At 43.5% G+C, this 17743-nt stretch overlaps 1 protein-coding gene across 1 annotated transcript in view; it reads left to right on the forward strand.

The window, feature by feature from the left end:
* CCDC148 (coiled-coil domain containing 148) overlaps positions 1-17743 on the forward strand; it is an 871149-nt gene that overhangs the window by 157392 nt on the left and 696014 nt on the right. Inside the window, exon 3 of the mRNA XM_085645511.1 lies at positions 6225-6346. Coding sequence (XP_085501637.1) covers positions 6225-6346 — 122 coding nt within the window. The remainder of the gene's footprint in view (positions 1-6224; positions 6347-17743) is intronic.

The following is a 17743-nucleotide window of genomic DNA, read 5'->3' on the forward strand; positions in this document are numbered from 1 at the left end:
TAGACCAAGACGCAGGGGGAGAAGCTCCGTTAAAAATAGAAATGATCAAATCTGTGAAGAGTTCTTTTATTTGAGGGGATTTCTTTTTATAAAACTCGACTGGTATACAATCGACACCAGCAGCTATGCCATCCGGCAAGCTTGCCAGTGCTATAGCAATTTCTTCCCAAGTTGGAGGATTCTTCAATTGAGTGTAATCTTCCTCACTAAGGAGCCTATAAGGATGGCGGGTAGACTTTTGTCTGCCTGCCACCCTAGCGGTGCTGCGACCAGCCGCCAGTGGTGCGGCGGTCCCGCACCGGCAATTAGGATGCCACCGCCACCGTGGCGGTGGCATCCTCTATTCCCAGCATTGTGGCGGGCGGTGCTAACAGCACCGCCTGCCACAATGCTGGCAATGCACATCGTGCATTGGCATGCACAAGGTGACAGGCAACGCGCGGTGCCTGCCACTTTGTCCGTGCCAATGCAGGGAGGTACCATAGGTACCCCCCATGTTCCCCCCCCAACATCCTGTGGGCCCGCAACGGGCCCTAACTGCAAAATCTGCATGCCTTTCGGTGGTGGCAACGCCGCCACGGAAAGGCTGCCTCCCACACCCATTGTGATATGGATGGCGTTGTCTAGCAGACACCACCACCATATTCAACTCTTTTCCGCCCAGTTGACTCGTCAACCGGGTGGAAAAGCGATGGACGGTCTTCCCATCTGCCGTGGGGGGGAAATGGGAGGTGGGCGGGGGATCATGTCGGGCGGATCGCCACCGCCATGCGGGTGGTGGCGATCCGCTCGACATCATAATAGACCCCTAAGTTGAGATAGTGATATATCATTAAGATAATTGGAAATCTCCCTATCTCTCAAGTCCAAGGGCCAGTTATTCTCTTCAGTATAGAGGTTGTTATAAAATTCTCGAAATGCCCTCTGTATCTTGAACTGGTCATCAGTTATCACTCCATTTGCAGTTTGGATCGAGAGTATTGCATTATTAGAAACCTGTAGTCTGGTCCTAATTGCCAGCGGGTGGCCTATGAGTTTGCCGCCTTCGTATATTTTCTCACGGGCTGATACCCATTTTGTGGCTGTTCTTTCTGAGAAAATAGACCCAATTTCGGCCTTAACAGCTTCTACCTCCATCTGTGCAGCTTCAATGCCAGCCCCCATCTGAACTACTTGCATTAGCTTCTCTTCTGCTTTTTTCATTTTCTCTTGTAAGTCTAAAATCATTTTTTCTCTTTCTTATTTTTCCTAACAGAAAACCGCAACGTCTCTCCTCGAATACCTGCTTTTAGGGTATCCCACACCATTGCAGTTGAGGCTGTCCCAGTATTAAACTGGAGGAACTCTTGGATCCAGCCTCACATGTATGATCTATATCCTTCGTCATACAGCAGTGCCTTTTCAAAGCTCCAGTTAGAAACTTCTCCTCTAGAACCCAGCCCCTCAATGTTTAGTATGAGGGGATTATGATCTGACATGAATCGCAGAGCAGTGTCAATGGAGCAGTCACGCATCAGTGAGGAAGAGATCAGAAAGTAGTCCAGCCTTGCAAGAGATAGATAAGGGGCTGAAAAGTAGGTGAAACCCTCTTGGTTAGATTTTAAATTAGCCCATACATCATCCAGTCAATGAGTATGCATTAAATTTAACATGGCTTGGTATACTTTAGGTTTCCGTCCCCTATAATTCCACTGGCCCCTGGCCCTCCAATTACTGGGCAGATTGATGTTAAAATCGCCACAGACAATAATTGGAAGCGGCCAGTGAGCCAGTTCTACTGTGAGCCAATCTATTACCCCAAGGTTGTCCGAATTGCTCCCATAGATGGAGCATATTGTAAAAGCAGATTTAAGAGGTAAGCAACATTCAGCTATAACCCATCTCCAGAGGGGGTCAGATTTTACTCAGAAGATTTTCAATGAATGCTTTTTTTGAGCCATAATCGCTACTCCTTTCACACGTGCCCCTTGGGAAGTTCCCCCAATGACGTTATACCCCAGTGAGTCCAATAGATGTCTCTGCTCTCCCTCGATATGCGTTTCTTGGAGACAGACAATGTCGGCCTCCAACAAACGTAGCCCCTGTGCAAACTTTTGTCTCTTCATGGCGTCATTCAAGCCACAGATGTTTACAGAAACTATTCTAAGATTACTCATTGTATTCTTATCGGGATCTGAGCCAGTTGAACGTGACTAGGCATCCCTCGTGTGCATTGAGATAGAGAGCATAACCACCCCTTTAACCCAAAATTGAAAAACAAACCATTCTGATCCTGCAGCTCATTATTCTTTTGAGAGTAACTAAATCTAGGTAAGGAAAAAAAATAGTCCCCCCCCCCCATTTTTCTCAACGTGAATTCTTTTTTTCTCCTCTTTATCCCCCTTTTTTCCCCCTTTCTTTTTCCTCCTTTCCCTTCCCAAGCACTTCCCTTATTTGCCCTCCCCTTTACATCCTGCCTTCAGGAACCAGTTTCACATAAGCCACAAATTGTGAGAAAATAAATAAACATCATAATTCCTCCCATGACTGTATAGTTATCCCCTTCCCCACCCCTACCCCGCTCCCCCAAAAAATGAGGAATCAGGGAAACCCTGAGTGGTGGTCATCTCCTGTGAACCCCCACCACCACACCATGCCGGGCTTGCCTACCAAGCTTGAGAAAAGGAACAGAAATAAAAAAGAAAAATACAGCAAAAAAATAAATAGCTTAATCCCCGCCTGAGGTGCCCTTCCCAGTTCGAACAAGCCTGCTGGTACCCTTTTATCACTGCTCATTTGTGACAGACAGTAGCTACAGCATTATAGACTACAGATAATAAAGTGACAGAGGAATGTTAAGAAAATGACCTTAATCAGAGAGTAAGGCACGTAATGCAGCTTAACTCAGCCCCTTCTTCCCTTTGATTTCTTTCAAGAATTCCCCGGCTTTAATCTTTGACAAAAAGATCTGCGAAGACCCATTTATGATCACTTTTAGTCTTGCTGGGTTCATTAACAACACCTGGGCACCATGTTGCTGGAAAGGAGCTATAAGTTGGCGAAGTTGCCACCTCCGCTCCACTGTCGCATGACAAAAGTCAGGTTTTTTGAAAAACAGCACTCCATTTGACCCCTTCAGGGAGTTCGGGCAATCCTGGTCATAAACCAACTGTCTAAGGAGAAAGTTCCCCAAAAAAAACAAAGAAGGGTTTTTCATCACTAAAGCTGCTGCCATCCCGCTGTAACTTTCGATTGAAAGGGAAACGGTGTACCCTCTGAAGCTCGTGGTCCCAGTTCCAGTTAGCCCAATCCGGAAAAGTGTCTCGCAAAAGTTTAACAATATATCGTCTTGGGTCATCCCCCTCTACCCCTTCACGGATCCCCAAAAGGCGTAGATTATTTCGGCGTTGTTGATTTTCCTGTTCCTCCAGTTTTTACATCATGTCGCTCAGGCATGCAGCTTAAGAAGTACCCTGTACATTTAGGGAGGTCACTTCAACTTCTAAATTTTCTTTGCAGCCTTCCACCATGATCACTGCAGTTTTTTGGTGGCCCCTTTGGCGAGGCGGCTGTCAGAGTGTACCTCGTCTTGAAATTGCTTTATGGAAGTCAATATGGAGGTTAAAGAGGGTTCTGCTGTGTGTGTCGGTCCTGTTTCAGCACTCTCACAGGGTATATTTTTGGCTGTTTCGTCACCCAGAGGAAAAACCAACTGAGAATCCGAGTAATCCCATCTAAGCTGACTACGTCTTTCAGCCTAATTACATGTTTTTTTCTGCCGCTGAACAGTTCCAGTATTAAAGGAGGGGTCAGACTCGTTGTTGTTGGAGGAGCAGGGGCAGAGACAGAAGAACCAGGCACTGGCAGGATTGTCAGCCCAAGCTCAACATTAAGGCTATTAGCTTCCAAGGGAGGCACCGGGAAAGAGTCTATGTCTTCATTACAATTTTTAGGACCACCCTGGTTGCTGGGTTGAGCTCTATCCGTTAAGCAACCCCCCCCTGGTTTAAGCAAAAATACCAGCAGCAGTCTGAGGATCACCCGATTGTATTAGGCTCTCATCCGCCAATGTCGCTGTTATAGAGGCAGTCAGGGGAGTAGGCACCTTAATTGGAAGTGTTTGGTAATAGAGGGCAAAAGACCTGAATCTGCACCAGCGCCCTCCTTCATACTTCCTCCGCCCCCTAGTCTCCCCGCCGTCTTCTTCGGGCCCCCAGTTTCCCTTCTACCTTTGGGGGAAGTATCTGTCCTCTCGGCGTCTCCCTGAGCTGCGCTGACCAGAGCAGCCTTCACTTTAGCGCTCCTCGCTCCTCGGGTCGGCAGCTGTTTGACACTGCACTGGAGCGCCGCCTTCAATACGGCTGAAATCACACTGCCAGGAAAACAGGCACCTGGATCAAACGGGGCACACGCTGCTGAATGACCCGCGGCTTCTCCTGTGATCCAAGCAGCAGACCGAACTGTCGCTCGACCTCCACACGGCGTTCGATACCTCACTCTGCACAAGCAGGACACCAGCATCACGAGTCAGGTAAGAGTAGTGAATTTCCGATATCCGGCACGGTGTGGTGGCTGGAAGGGGTGAGCTCACACTAGTACCATCTTGCTCAGGTTTTTGCAAGTGCTGGTCTCGTTACCAGTAGATAGCACTATTTTGTCATGTGTTAAAATTATTACTCTTGATTTAATTGAGAGAAATGACAGTCCTAGAGAAATAAATCTGAAAATAATGACACCCTCTAACGTATTGCGGCAAAGAAATAAACGTATAGAAGCTTGGCCCATGTGTTTCATTCTGCCAAGAGAACAAATTGATTCCTAGCTTCCAGTATGTTAGCCATGCTACACCCTGCTTTGAGAAGGCCCCATTCTGTGTTGAGTGCACACTGGGCTATTTTTTTTTCTTACAATGGTTTATAGCAGTAGCAAAAGATTCTTTGAATGGTTTGTGGGGACTCTAGTTTACTTGCCAGAGTCTAAACACTTTGTCCAGCTCCTGCAAGCAAGGCAGAAATGGAGACGAGATAGGATTGTGCCAGCTTTCCTAGAGTGGGTACTTTTGCTGTTTGGGTAATTCACAGAAGCATTTTTTCATTTTGGAGGCATAGCAGCCCACATAAATAGTGAAAGGCACTTTTCCATCAATTACCTATGATTTAAAAAATAAAGGCAGAAGAAATTCTCTGTTTCCTTAAAAGCAGAATAACCTTATCTAAGTAATTAGTTTAAAAAATGTTTTTAAACTAGATAGTAGTATAGTTGCTCATTAGTAAACAAAACATAGAAAACCATGGTCCCCATCCTCAATCTACTTTTTTCTGCCTTTCTCCATGTATTGTGGATTGTGACATCAGGCTTCAGTGTTGAGAGAACCTCAGGTTGGCGATGGCGCAACGCTGAAAGGTGGAACGTTGCATTTTGAGAACATCACTTGCAGAGAAAAGTGAAAGTGAGGCAAGCCATGTGATTATTAACTGTTATTCCACATTAAGTGACTAGGCAGTTTAGAGTCTTTATTTTTTACATCCCATTCTGTCATGTGTTTAAATTGTTGCTACTCTGAGACAGTCCATTCATTTTGTACAAGAGGCAAGGCACTGTTGTAACTAAACAGAAGAATGCAGTTGTGAAATACATTTTCTCAGTAATCACATGGATTTACACCTATTACTTCTTAACACGAAAACAAACTGTGTCTATGGCAGTGGAGATGTGTTTGGCCTTTTTATGGTACGTTATTCAAGAAAGAAAAGAAACTGGATGAAACATTTTTTTAAGTGGTTGGAAATAGAGCCTGTCTCTTCAGAATGCACACTGATGCCAGCAGTCGGGTACATACCTCCCTAAGCTTCCTTTTCATTTATTGTGCGACTTTTGTGGATTAGGACATTAATGAAAGCTTTTCGTCAGAATAACTTAAGGTGAATAATTCTTCTGTCCTCAGCTTGTGCATTGCCTCAGTTCTGGAGTGAAATCACCTGCTAGAAGTCTAGGATGGGGGCCTAGTGCATGCTATGTATGCTTGCTTGTATTGCTTCTTCCTTCACCACATCAAAGAAGATGTGTTCCTTTCCTATTTGCCAAGGCTGTGTGGTAATAACTCTCTAGGAAAATGATGATCAAAAGAAGGTGGACTTTCACCTACTAAATGCAATCTTCATGGTGATGAAATTGTAATATGAATTTTAATATTGTAAATGTTCCATGTACATTAACTCTTTTTTTCTCCTTTGGATGCAAAATAGATGAACTGGTGGTTCATATGAAGAATGGCTTGCACAGCCGGAAGTATAGACCTGTTGACTATCAACAGCTACGCGCAGAAACCGAAGCAAAGAAGCTGGCCTCTGCGGATATACAATTAAAGGTAGTGATGTGGGTATTTTTCTTGTTGATCACAGACTGCATATTTTGTATTGAATGCCATCTTTGCTCTATTGGTGATCATCTAGAATGGAAGTATAGCGCTAGTATAGTTTATTTTATGGTTTTTGTATATGGAGCTACCTGAATTATTAATCCATGCTATATTTACGGCTTCTTAAAATGTCCTCACAGCTCTTTCAGTTTGGTAGTGGTATAGTTGTACAGTCTACTTGAACGTCTAATCTCAGTGTACATTTGTTGGACAGTGTAAAGCACGCTTCTCCAACGAGTAGCTTGTGAGCTACTGGTAGCACTCCAGCTAACTGTAAGTAGTTCTCCTCTGTGCAGCCCAGACTACTATATGAGCGCCTTTTGCTTAGTTGAATTAATATATGTGTACCAAATTTGAAAAGCGAGTATTCAAGACGAAAATGTATGTGTTTTTAGGACTCATAAGCTATTCTTTGGAGAAAAATAGTTGAATTTCAAAAATGTATTTAAAGCTGATATTTGAGTGGTAAATCATTTGTTGTTGGGGATACTTATTACCAGTGGCGGATGGTGACATTTGAAAGTGGTGTGGCGTAAAATGCTGGTCATACTACACCGTAGTGAGCGAGCGTAGGGAGCAAGCCCAAACAACCTAACGGGGGTTCGCAGGGGTTCTCCCCCGGGAAAATTTTGAAAAAAGAGTGGAAAAATGATACATTTTCAAGCAAATTTGAGAAAGCAGGAAGGTTAATAAAGCAATTGTGAAAGTGCAGTTATTACATTAATGCAGTGTACATGCAGCTCTTAGATGACAGTTAATAGCTCACTGTTGTATGTTTTAGGATTTTAACTTACAAACTGCAAGTAACAAAACAGGTTGATGTGCCTGCCACTGTCGCAGTGTTCTTTGCACTGTGCCATAAATCAGGTGTAGACAGTAGCATTGCACCAGTAGGCAGGCAGTGTCAGCTGCTGCTCACTATGCTATTTCCTCATGCATATGCGCAATGTTGGTGTCAGCACACCTGTGTCCACGTGATGTAAGCAAATGCTTCCCAGAAACGCCTTTTTGTTTAATGTCACGTGAAAAGGGCCACAGTGCCAGTGCAAACTGTCAGGGTATGCAATGTGATCATCAAACCACAAGAGCAGTGCATACCCAGGGACAACCAATCGTGCTTCAGGGAAACATCTTTAGTTTGAGATGGACCTCTTGGCCTATACTTGCAAAGCAATCATTACGTGGCAAAGATGAGGTGAACCTGGCACGTGCCACCTGTTATCCTGTCCATTATACCTTAATAGCAGTGTCAGATCTTTATAAACCAATGTGTAGAAACCCATAGCCCTATCACCTTTTTATGGGTATTGTTTGTGGATCTTTTTTATTTTCAAAGACCATGTTATCTCGGAAAAATGGAAAACATCGTATAGAAAGGGTAGAGAAGGAATATTGTCCCTTTATATTTGACATTAAAAAAATATAAAGGAGTGTGGTATTTACGTCAATTGATGTGAAACAATATTTTTTAGAGGTCGTTGCTTTGATAAAGAAAAAGCCGGTTCCTCCAGTCATGTTATTACAGTGGGGGTAGAAGCAAGACATTTATAAATATTGACCTCTTCTTTTAGTATGTTGTCGCGTCTAATCACTTACCAATTGTAATCTTAGGTGGGATAAACTGTAGTGGACATGTTGTAATAGAAACCTGAACAGCTGGAAATTAAAGATCTTAGTCGCTGCTCTCAAGGTTATGTTTCCTTTACCTTAATTGCCTCGCTGCACGTATCGATCACTGAGCATACTTATTTCATTAACAGGTGGCGCGTTCACTTGAATTTTTGTGTGGGCCATGATCAGAATACGACGCGCAAACAGCATTAAATTGATAAGACATGCATCTTTATAACCGGCAAGACAGGCGCTCTTTCATTGTTTTCTCTATTCACAGTTAGCAACTAATTTTGCTTTTCGTCCAGGCCAAGTCTCGCAGGCTCAAGGCAGTAAGCAAGTGGCAACAGTCTATACGTGTCTGGTCTGTCGCTGCGCTCTTTCATGTTACTGAATGTTTAATCACACTCACTGTATATCTTGAGGAAGGCCAGTGATAGTTAAAATTATCATCTAAGCCTTTTCCATGTGAGCCTGTAGTAATCACAGCGCAGGCAGAGGTTTCAGCCCAGACCAGCCCTCTCATCAGAACATGCACGTCCCCTGCTGCCCTCTGGGACCCCATCCCCACTGCATATAAACAAGGGTGTCCTCCTCCTGTAAATGTGCCGCATTAACAGGTCCTGTTTTTGGGGGCACTGTGTAAGGAGTGTGGCAGGACTGCTGCCCTGACATTATTCTCATGTGCAAATATTGTATTACAGATCCCTTGAAGCCCCAGCACAAACAAGGGGTGTCCGCCTCCTACAAACAGGCACCATTAACAGAGATGGGGCAGAGAGGAAAAGAGAGCTGTGGCAGTGCTCTCCCCACCATCTGATCTCACCCCTGAGGCCTCCCTGCCTCTGGAGATCATGAGCTCTCTCCCATGGGTTTCTCACACCTCACAATGAAAAGCCTCAGCTTGTTTTTCAACCTGCAGTTTTCGGGGGTGTTTGATGCCTTTTAGCTCGCCGACCTTGTTATTTCAAACAGTGGCTCATCAGGGGCCATGACAGCGCACTAGTGCTTGCACCAGGTAACACCAGAACGAGTGCTGTGGGAAAAGCAGGTCTGCAAGATCCCCACGAGTCTATGGCTAATACACATTTTATTGACACGCATGTCCCTTTCCCGCGTCGTGTTTATCTTGTGTACTGAGCAGATTAAATAAATAAAACATGCAACACAAACACTTTTCTTTTCTCAGGATTCCTTCTGACTGGAAGGTGCACTTCAACAGATCGAAAGATACATACAAAGCTGCAATTAACATACAAAGCAACTAGAAGTGAAATACGCTAGCCAGCGGTTCACTATCACACGTATCACATCATTTAGACGTGTGTGTTTCAAAAGGCGACATAAATTCGACATTCTCTCAAGAAGTGAAAATGGCATTGTGCACCGTTTTAGCACTCCCTTTCTGACTACATGCATGCCAAAATAGGAAATACTCATGTTAGTGCCATTATATTAATGCATTTATACCCCACGCCCACGTTCATCACGATCTATCGTGACCTATCCCATGACACCTACGGAATCAACTAGTCCATTCTTAAAAGCATCTGTTCACCAAGCCTTCTATGAAAACCTCAATCGATAAGCACACACTCGTGAGCAAGTGAAAATAACCATGCACACGATAACCCGCACAAAATCATACAGGCGTATTTATAGGTCGCACCAGTCGCGGCTCGCAATATTCGCAGGGGGGTCTCGCGCAGGGGTGGGGGGCCTCGGATGGGGGGGCCACGGGGGTTCAAAATAAAAAAAGAAGCTTAAACTTACCTGACCGGGTCCGCCGCCTCTGCTGTCTGCTTCTGGGCCGGGGTCCGCGTTTGGCGCCTTCACCGTCGTGTCGTCTTCTTCTGCGTGAGTGGCTACTGGCTGGCAAACCCTCTCGGGCTCTCAGCCAATCCAGACGCTGCTCCAGAGTCCATCAGCGCCAGGATTGGCCTGGAGCAGGGTCACTCCCTGCCCATTAGGAGACTGGGGGTTGCGAATGAAGCAACACTTGCTCTCCTAAGGTGAAGGCTTAGTGCGCATGTTCGGGCTGATCTTAAAAATGACCAGCCCAAAAACGAACATGCGCACTATTGCGCTGTCAGTCACTCACCCTGAGTGCTGCCGCAGCCCCACCCCCTTCAGCATTCCTCGTTCTACTTCGAGTTCTGACGCTAATTTAATTCCAATCAGGAGTCCTGATTGCTGGAATTAGCGTCAGTAGAACGCTTTCTAGATGGGGCCGTGGGTGGTGGGGCAAAGCCCGAACGCCTCCAATGGACGCACCGCCACTGCTTATTACTCCATACTGCTTTGGTGGCTGGGGCATTGCATCTGTTTCTGTTATATATTAATCGTGTTGTGTATTAACTATGTATTCGTCGAATGTATGATGGAGTTCCGCATGCTTTTTTCACTCATGCTTTAGGAACTCCTTCATTTGAACGAATGCGTCTTTAGCATGGATTTGTTCTGCACGCAAGTCATTTTAACGACTCGGCATAGGGGGTGCTGGATATTGGAATAGTTTAATTTACTATTCCAACTCCAGTCTGCGCAACAGTAGGGAAGGTGCTGGACCTTAATTCCAACACCACTCCACCATTGCGCCACCCTAAAGCAAGTCATTGTAATGACTTGCGTGCAGAATGAATGCGTGCTAAAGACGTATTCATTCTGTTGCCGGTGCTGTGAAGGCACAGCTGATTGCAGCTTCATCCTAAAGGACATCTCCCATTCCAAGTTGATAAAGACTGTTTTTACATTACTGTTGCTAACTCAGCCTAATGTACTGAGGTGATGACAAAGTTGTATGGAGTGGCCACTAATTTAATCTTGTCTGATATGGTCACTAGTACAACACCAAGAGTACTAGTAGATCGAAGTTATTTTATTTGAAAATAAGTAGCCTTATTACACAAACATTGCTGACCTCTGGTCTGGTTGGAACAGGGGCTTAGGAGTGACAATTATATTACCCAGATATTGGCATTTGGCCTACCTGTCCTCCCCAAATGAGCACCAACTGCCATCGTAATTTGTGTTCACTGCTTTCGCCTTATCACGAATTGTATATAGACATTACTGCTGTTTTTTTCTGACACCAAGGATCGCAGATAAAAGACACTTAGCAAGCTAAACCTCCTGGCTTTATGCGGCCTTTGAGAGAGTGGATCATATTAAACTTATTACTATGGTGTTTGTGGTGTTGATGGATGTGGTGGGATGGTGTTGGTCTCTGCTAAACTGTCGCTAGTTACTTTTCTTCCTGCCTCCTTCTGTTTTTGAGCTTCCCCAAGACCAACCTTTATCACTGCTACTGTTCAGTATCCACCTAAGGGCAGTTATGGCACTGCTTTTGATTCATTCCAGAGCCTTTCATGGTTTATTAATGTCCATGACACCCGGGCATCTGCTAATCATCGGGATAGCTTGGTAATCCTCTTCTGCATGTCAGGATCCTACCACGCAGGGTTCTAGCTGAAACTAATGTGCCTAATTTTTATTCTATGTAATATCATATACTAGTAGAAAATGTTTATTTCAGAATTCACACATCATAAAACATACACATACATTTTTATAAAAACAAATACAGTCATACTTGAGTTGGAAAATTAAAATCTGATTTCATCCTAGGTAGAGTACATGTGCAAAGATAGCAATAACAAAATCATTATCAGGCTCCACTCTTCCTCCAAGGACTGGTCTACTGAAGGGTGACTAGCACACAATTCTTGGTTGGACCTGCTCAAAAGTATTAGCACGTACCTTAGAGCAGATTGATCATTACATAGCTTGAGTCATAAAGTTGCTACAATAATATGTTTCTTTTTAACACATATAATACATTGTTTGCAGGAGCTATTAATTGGAGTAACTATAACTACTATGTGTTTTCCTGTAAATCAGATAAAGATCATTAGAAACAACACACCTTGCACAAACGTCTCTCTGGTGCGATCCTATGCTAGCTTCCAAGAAGCTAATTGTAGGAGAATAAATAGGTATACAAGTTATGTACTGGCAAATTTATAAAGTGCATCCTATTTAGGTTTTTATTAAACTTCTATTAAAAACGAATCTTATGTATGGGGAGAAAGCCTTCGCCTAAGGTTAGCAAAGTTATTTAATAGGCTAAGCAGATCATTCTTAACCTAGATGAGCTTGAGGAGGAAGCGGATATGTCTAGTGTGCCACATTCTGTTCCTCAAACACCCATAGCTTCAAGGTTTAAAGTCTTAGGCATTTTTCTTTCCATGCCAAGCAACTACAAATAGATATTAACTTAGGGTGAGCACTGTATGAAGAGGCGTGTCACCCTTCAGCACTCGTAGGGCCTCGATGTGTCTCCTGATGTCGAGGTGATTACAAAGTGCATGGATCCATTTGCGTTTGTACTTGTTATAAGCAAGGCAGAAAATAAGACATGGCTTCTGCTTGTAAACAACACATTGGACAAGTGTTAGTAAGACTTGAACACTTGCCAGAGTTCCACACACAGGTGAAAGATACTGGTTCAAGGGTACCATATCAAAATTTCAAATTCATTTTTTTGCCAGTTTTTGTTAGGGGGTGTCTAAGAATGCTTCATATGAGGGGCTAGCTTTAATGAGTAAGATTTAGTTTGTCAGAATCCCATGGGTAGAAGTTTAGTGGAGACTAGCTTAAATGAACTCCCAGTAGCAAGGTTTTAACTGCTTCTTGGAGGTAGTAGTCAGCAATTTAGGATCGGACGAAAAAGATCCAAGGCCCAGCTTTTCCAACCATGATTGAGCATGTCTGAACCACGGAAAGGCCTTTGCCAGATGACAACAGTTCCTACACTGCATTCCCATATGGATTAAGTTCCTCTGTAGTCCTGATCCTTACCCAGTATACTAGTGGCCTTAGCCGGGCAATTTCTCCCACCCGTTTGAGCGTACATCAAGGAACATGGGTATTAGCGGAGTGCCTTTGGGCACCTGGAGAAAGGAACGGATACATTTGTTTTCACTTAAAGTGAGTAGGTCTGTGTTCGCATGGCCCCAAATTTCAGTGCTATTTAAGGCTGCTTATTGGGCCTTTAATTTGTATAGCTCAATAACTGGAAGTAAGACTCTAGTGATCGTACCCTGATGTTTTTTTATAAATAACTGAAATCGCGCTGGAGCACCTCCCTTCTTTTCTGAATGTGGGAAAAACACTTGACCCTGCTATCCAGCATAACCCCCAAATATACAAACCTAAAGGTACGCTCAACCATCTCATTGCCCAAAACCAATGCATTTCTGATCATTTGATCTATTGGGTCTGACAACCATAAACTTCATCTTAGTAACATTAATCTCCAGTCCCCTGGTCGAGCAGAAAGAATCAAAATTGCCCATTAATTGCTGCAGACCCATAGGGGTCTGGGAGATTAGCAGAGTGTCATTTACGAATTGAAGAGTAGAGACACTAGCCCCTTCTACTTTGGGAGCATCCATGTTTCCATGGCTAAGGACCTCAACTCCATCATTCACAAATAGGGAGAAAAGGGTAGAGGCCAGTATGCACCCTTGCCACACCCCACTGCATATTGGCATACGGTCTGTAAGTTACCCCTGGGCACCCCTTCGCACATGGGCGTAGTTATCGTAATGGAGTCTTATTAACTGGCCAAAAATGGCTTCAGACACCCCTAAATTCTTTAATTTTAATATCATGTACATAACATGCAAACACCAAATTCTGCCTTCCCAACCTTTCAATGGTTTTTCAAATCTGTTTTCAAAATGTTGTTGTATATTGCTTGAGATATTTCTTAAAAATGGTGACACATTCCTTCTATTCTGCTCTTCAAAATTTAGTTTCTTTATTTTATTTGCAACATTTTCATTACACTTACCCTCACATGTGGTCTGCCTACCTGAGTAACATGCTGCACTGTGTAGGGTGTGTACTTGGAAGGGTGTTGACTTTGTTTTGAGAGAAATGCACACAGTATATAGTCTTCATTAAACTGGCAGCTTTGAACAGCTCTGCAGGCCCCTTTATAGTATTTCTTATGGTCATAACCCACTTATCTGATATTCTAGGTCATCCATTTAGCAATATTATGTATCAGGTTTATAGTGTTGAGCAGGCATGGGTTTGCAGCAGAAATGGTGGAGAGATCTGCTGGGATGGATTTTGATGAAATCATCCCATATCTTATTTTTAATGTGAGATGTGAAAAGCAGTCGTAGTATGTAGCTTGTTTGGACCTGCAGCGGTGGACTAAATTAAAGTCTTCCATTGGCCAGTGGCATGTGACGAATCTTTTCAGTTATTCCATACCTGTTCATATGGTGATGGGTGGTTTCTCTGCTGTAGAATGGTACAGTAGTGTGTCATAAACATCACCCATAGCAGTTTTACTTTGTGTGAGTGTAAGAGTGTCAAGCAATGAAAGAGAACGTGTATGCAGCTTGGATGCACTACAGTCAACTGCCTGACCGCTTAGTGTTATGGTATTAGTACTGGTGTGGGTCAGGAGGATTATATATTGTATTCTATTGTAATTGCATATATGTAGTGCTTATTACCCCAGGAAAGACATTGAAGCACTTTTCATCGGGCAGCACGCTGCCCCGGAGCCCAAGATGCGTGTTTTCTTCTAGTTTTTATTGGGATTAGTTGTGTGCTCTTAAGGAAGCAATCCCATGCATGTGCGCCAGTTTCTGTGTGGTGGATTCATTTTAAAGGATTTGGTGTAATTTTTTAGTGGGAGAGGGTATGTGAATACACGCAAAAGGAGGTTTTAGTAGATGAGGTATAGGAGATTAGGTATTGTTAGGTTAGAGGGGTATGCCTTTTAAAAGAGAGCTTTGAAATGAGATGTGGGCAATGTGTAGAAATACTATAACACGGATTAAGGCATGCAGAGGATATAAGATAATGAAAGGTTCACTTGGAAGAAAAGGAGAGCCAACAATTTAGGGTTTTAAATCGAGGCCAATTTTTATAAGAATACAGAAAAGGCATTTTTTAGATTGCATGTAACAATCTGAGGATGCAACACTATAGAGAGAAACATTTGTGTAGGAGATAGTGCTATATTAGGTACTTGTGATCAGTACTAAAATCAGATGAATAGTCTATCATCTGAAAGTGTACAGCTTAGACCACCACTTTACCAAACACAACTGATCAGTTCAAAGGCTGTAAGTGTAAACTAATGGGCAGACGTAAATATAGGGAAATATTGAGAGTTTTTGACTCCGCTCAATGGAAGCAGTAACCTCATGATCATAGCAACGTAAGAAATCATACAGAGTAAATAATCTAAAAAATCAAAAAGGTTTTACTCTGTGCTCTTGCCCTGGTGGTTGACGTAAAAATCTCACAATGCTCTGTCTGGCTATGCCCATTAGGGAGTACAAGAGGTTTGCTATGGTTAGAGCCAAATTATGGTATTTGGCAGCAGTAAGTATGGGATTATTAATTGCAGAGGGGAGTTATCCAAACAAGTAAAGGAGAATAGGTAACTATACATTACATTAGATAGCAAATCGTCATGGTAACCACTTCTAGCTGTGGAACAGAGTGCTCTGTCTTCTAATCAAAGATTATCTTTGCAACCAATGATTATAGTCTGTTACTGTAAGGTTGCACCTGTCATACATTATGGTTTTCCAGATTTGTTTTTGATTAACTCAACACCTATTAACAACTTTTATGATCCAGTTTGGTTGATGCTGTTGAATTTAAGGAACTGCAATCCACTAGAATTGATCGGAATGGAGGTAAAACCAGCCAGGCTGTTGCTTTGGTGTATTGTGTACTGTGGTATTCTTACGGACAGAATATCATCACCTAGTCCTCTAGTGAAATGGACCTTGGTTGACTTATTAGTGATTACCAACATGAAATATCTGTCAAATGCATTTTGTTGCAGGGTGGATTGTGTTTTTAAATCTTAGATTAATTTACAAAAAATGGCAACCTAAAACAATACATTTTGATCTGCCATAAAAAAATGTTATACAGTACATACACATATCACAATTATTCCACTCCTTGCTCTAAAAAGATCACTTATTATAAAGGTCTGAAATGTCTTCAGGAAATGATATAGCATATTAAGACTAGGGGGTCTATTAGGATGGTGGTTGGAAAATCACTCGGCCCGCCATGGTAGCGGGAAAACACCGCCCGCTAGGACTGCGGCATAACCACCGGTCCAATTAGCATGCTCCGCAGTTGAAATCCGACCGCGGCTGTACGACCGTGGCATTTAACATTACGGTGGTTGCTGCTGCCAGCAGCACCGCCGTGATGTCCAAAAAAGCATGTCCAGCATACCCCTGCACTGCGTGGCAGGCACTGCACAGTGCCTGCCACCTGGTACAGGGACATGTAGGGGGGTACCCCCACTGCACCCACATCCCCCAAACACATTGGGGGCCCGCAATGGCCCCCTGGAGACATTCTACTCCTGCCTTTCCATGGCGGTTCCACTGCCGCAGAAAGGCTGGCTACCGCCGGCATCATAATCATGCCGGCGGAGCCTGACCCTGCACCGGCCCCATTTTAGCGGTCCAGCTCCACCCGCCAGGCAAGTGTGTGGACTGCTACTGGTGGTAAAGTGGCAGGCGGAAAATCTCACCGCCACGGTCGTCACCGCCATGCTAATGGGACGGGCGGTTTTCTGGGTTGCGATTGCGGGCGGATGACCGCCATCCTAATAGACCCCTAGGCTTGGACATCTTTCTTTATTTAAAAACACAGGAGACTGGAGTAATGTTTCATTTTCTGAGACGACGTGGGTTATTCCAGGAGTCGTTGGAATCATTTGAGCATATTATATTTCAAGACACAATTGCTTATTAAGTCATATTACAGTCTGTTCATGTCACACCAACCTTGTGACAAACAGAATTCATTATGTAAGGTTCATAGCAGTGGATTTATTTTTAAATTTTGTAAATAAATAATAAAACCTGAAAATTCTCTGTGATCACATACCTACTGCATGCCTCTTTATTTCCCTTTTGTCCTACTCTGTTTCATTGTGTCTTAGTGCCATGCCCCAGTGTATTCCCATGCCTTCTTTGTCCTTATATTCCTCCCTAATTTTTCTGTGAAATATTTGCCCTTCTATGATTCCAGTGCTCTAAATTGTGTCCCTTTCACTCTGGCCATGGATGCATATCAGTGCTTAATTTGAACCTGTGCTTTCCGGTGCTGAACACCAGCACTCAATTGGTTTCCGGGTGCTCGGCACCTAATTGTCAACACCACACTTAGGGCAGTCTGCCACAAGGTGGCGCAGCTCATGTAATTTAAAGATGAGCAGTATAACAGTATACATTAAAAAATTGCTAATACCTGCCTCCCCAGCCATTCCTTTAGCTATGGGGACCTGGAATAATCTGAACTGTCACATTTATATGCGAGAGAGATGGTTAGTAGTTGTTTTGGCAGCGATGACCAGGGCGATGGATGGTGCAAGTTGCAGTGGCCTTCTCAGAGCTCTGGCACTTAATATTTTACAAATTAAACACTGATGCATATTCTCTCTCTATCGCTCTTTCTCTGTGTATCCTTTTCCATTTTCTCTCTTGATATCTCTCTCTCCCTGACTATTTCCACTGTTCATTATTTTTCTTTGTCCCTCTATGTTTCTGTTTCTTCCCTTTCATTCATCACCCTGTTCCTAAAGCCCCAGTTCTCTTTTTACACCTACTGCTCTATCCGTATATCCCCAGTCTCCATATAGCCTTGCTGTGTTGCCGCCTCTCT

The sequence above is a fragment of the Triturus cristatus genome, chromosome 3_1, assembly GCF_964204655.1.
Source record: "Triturus cristatus chromosome 3_1, aTriCri1.1, whole genome shotgun sequence".
Taxonomy (NCBI): Eukaryota; Metazoa; Chordata; class Amphibia; order Caudata; family Salamandridae; genus Triturus; species Triturus cristatus.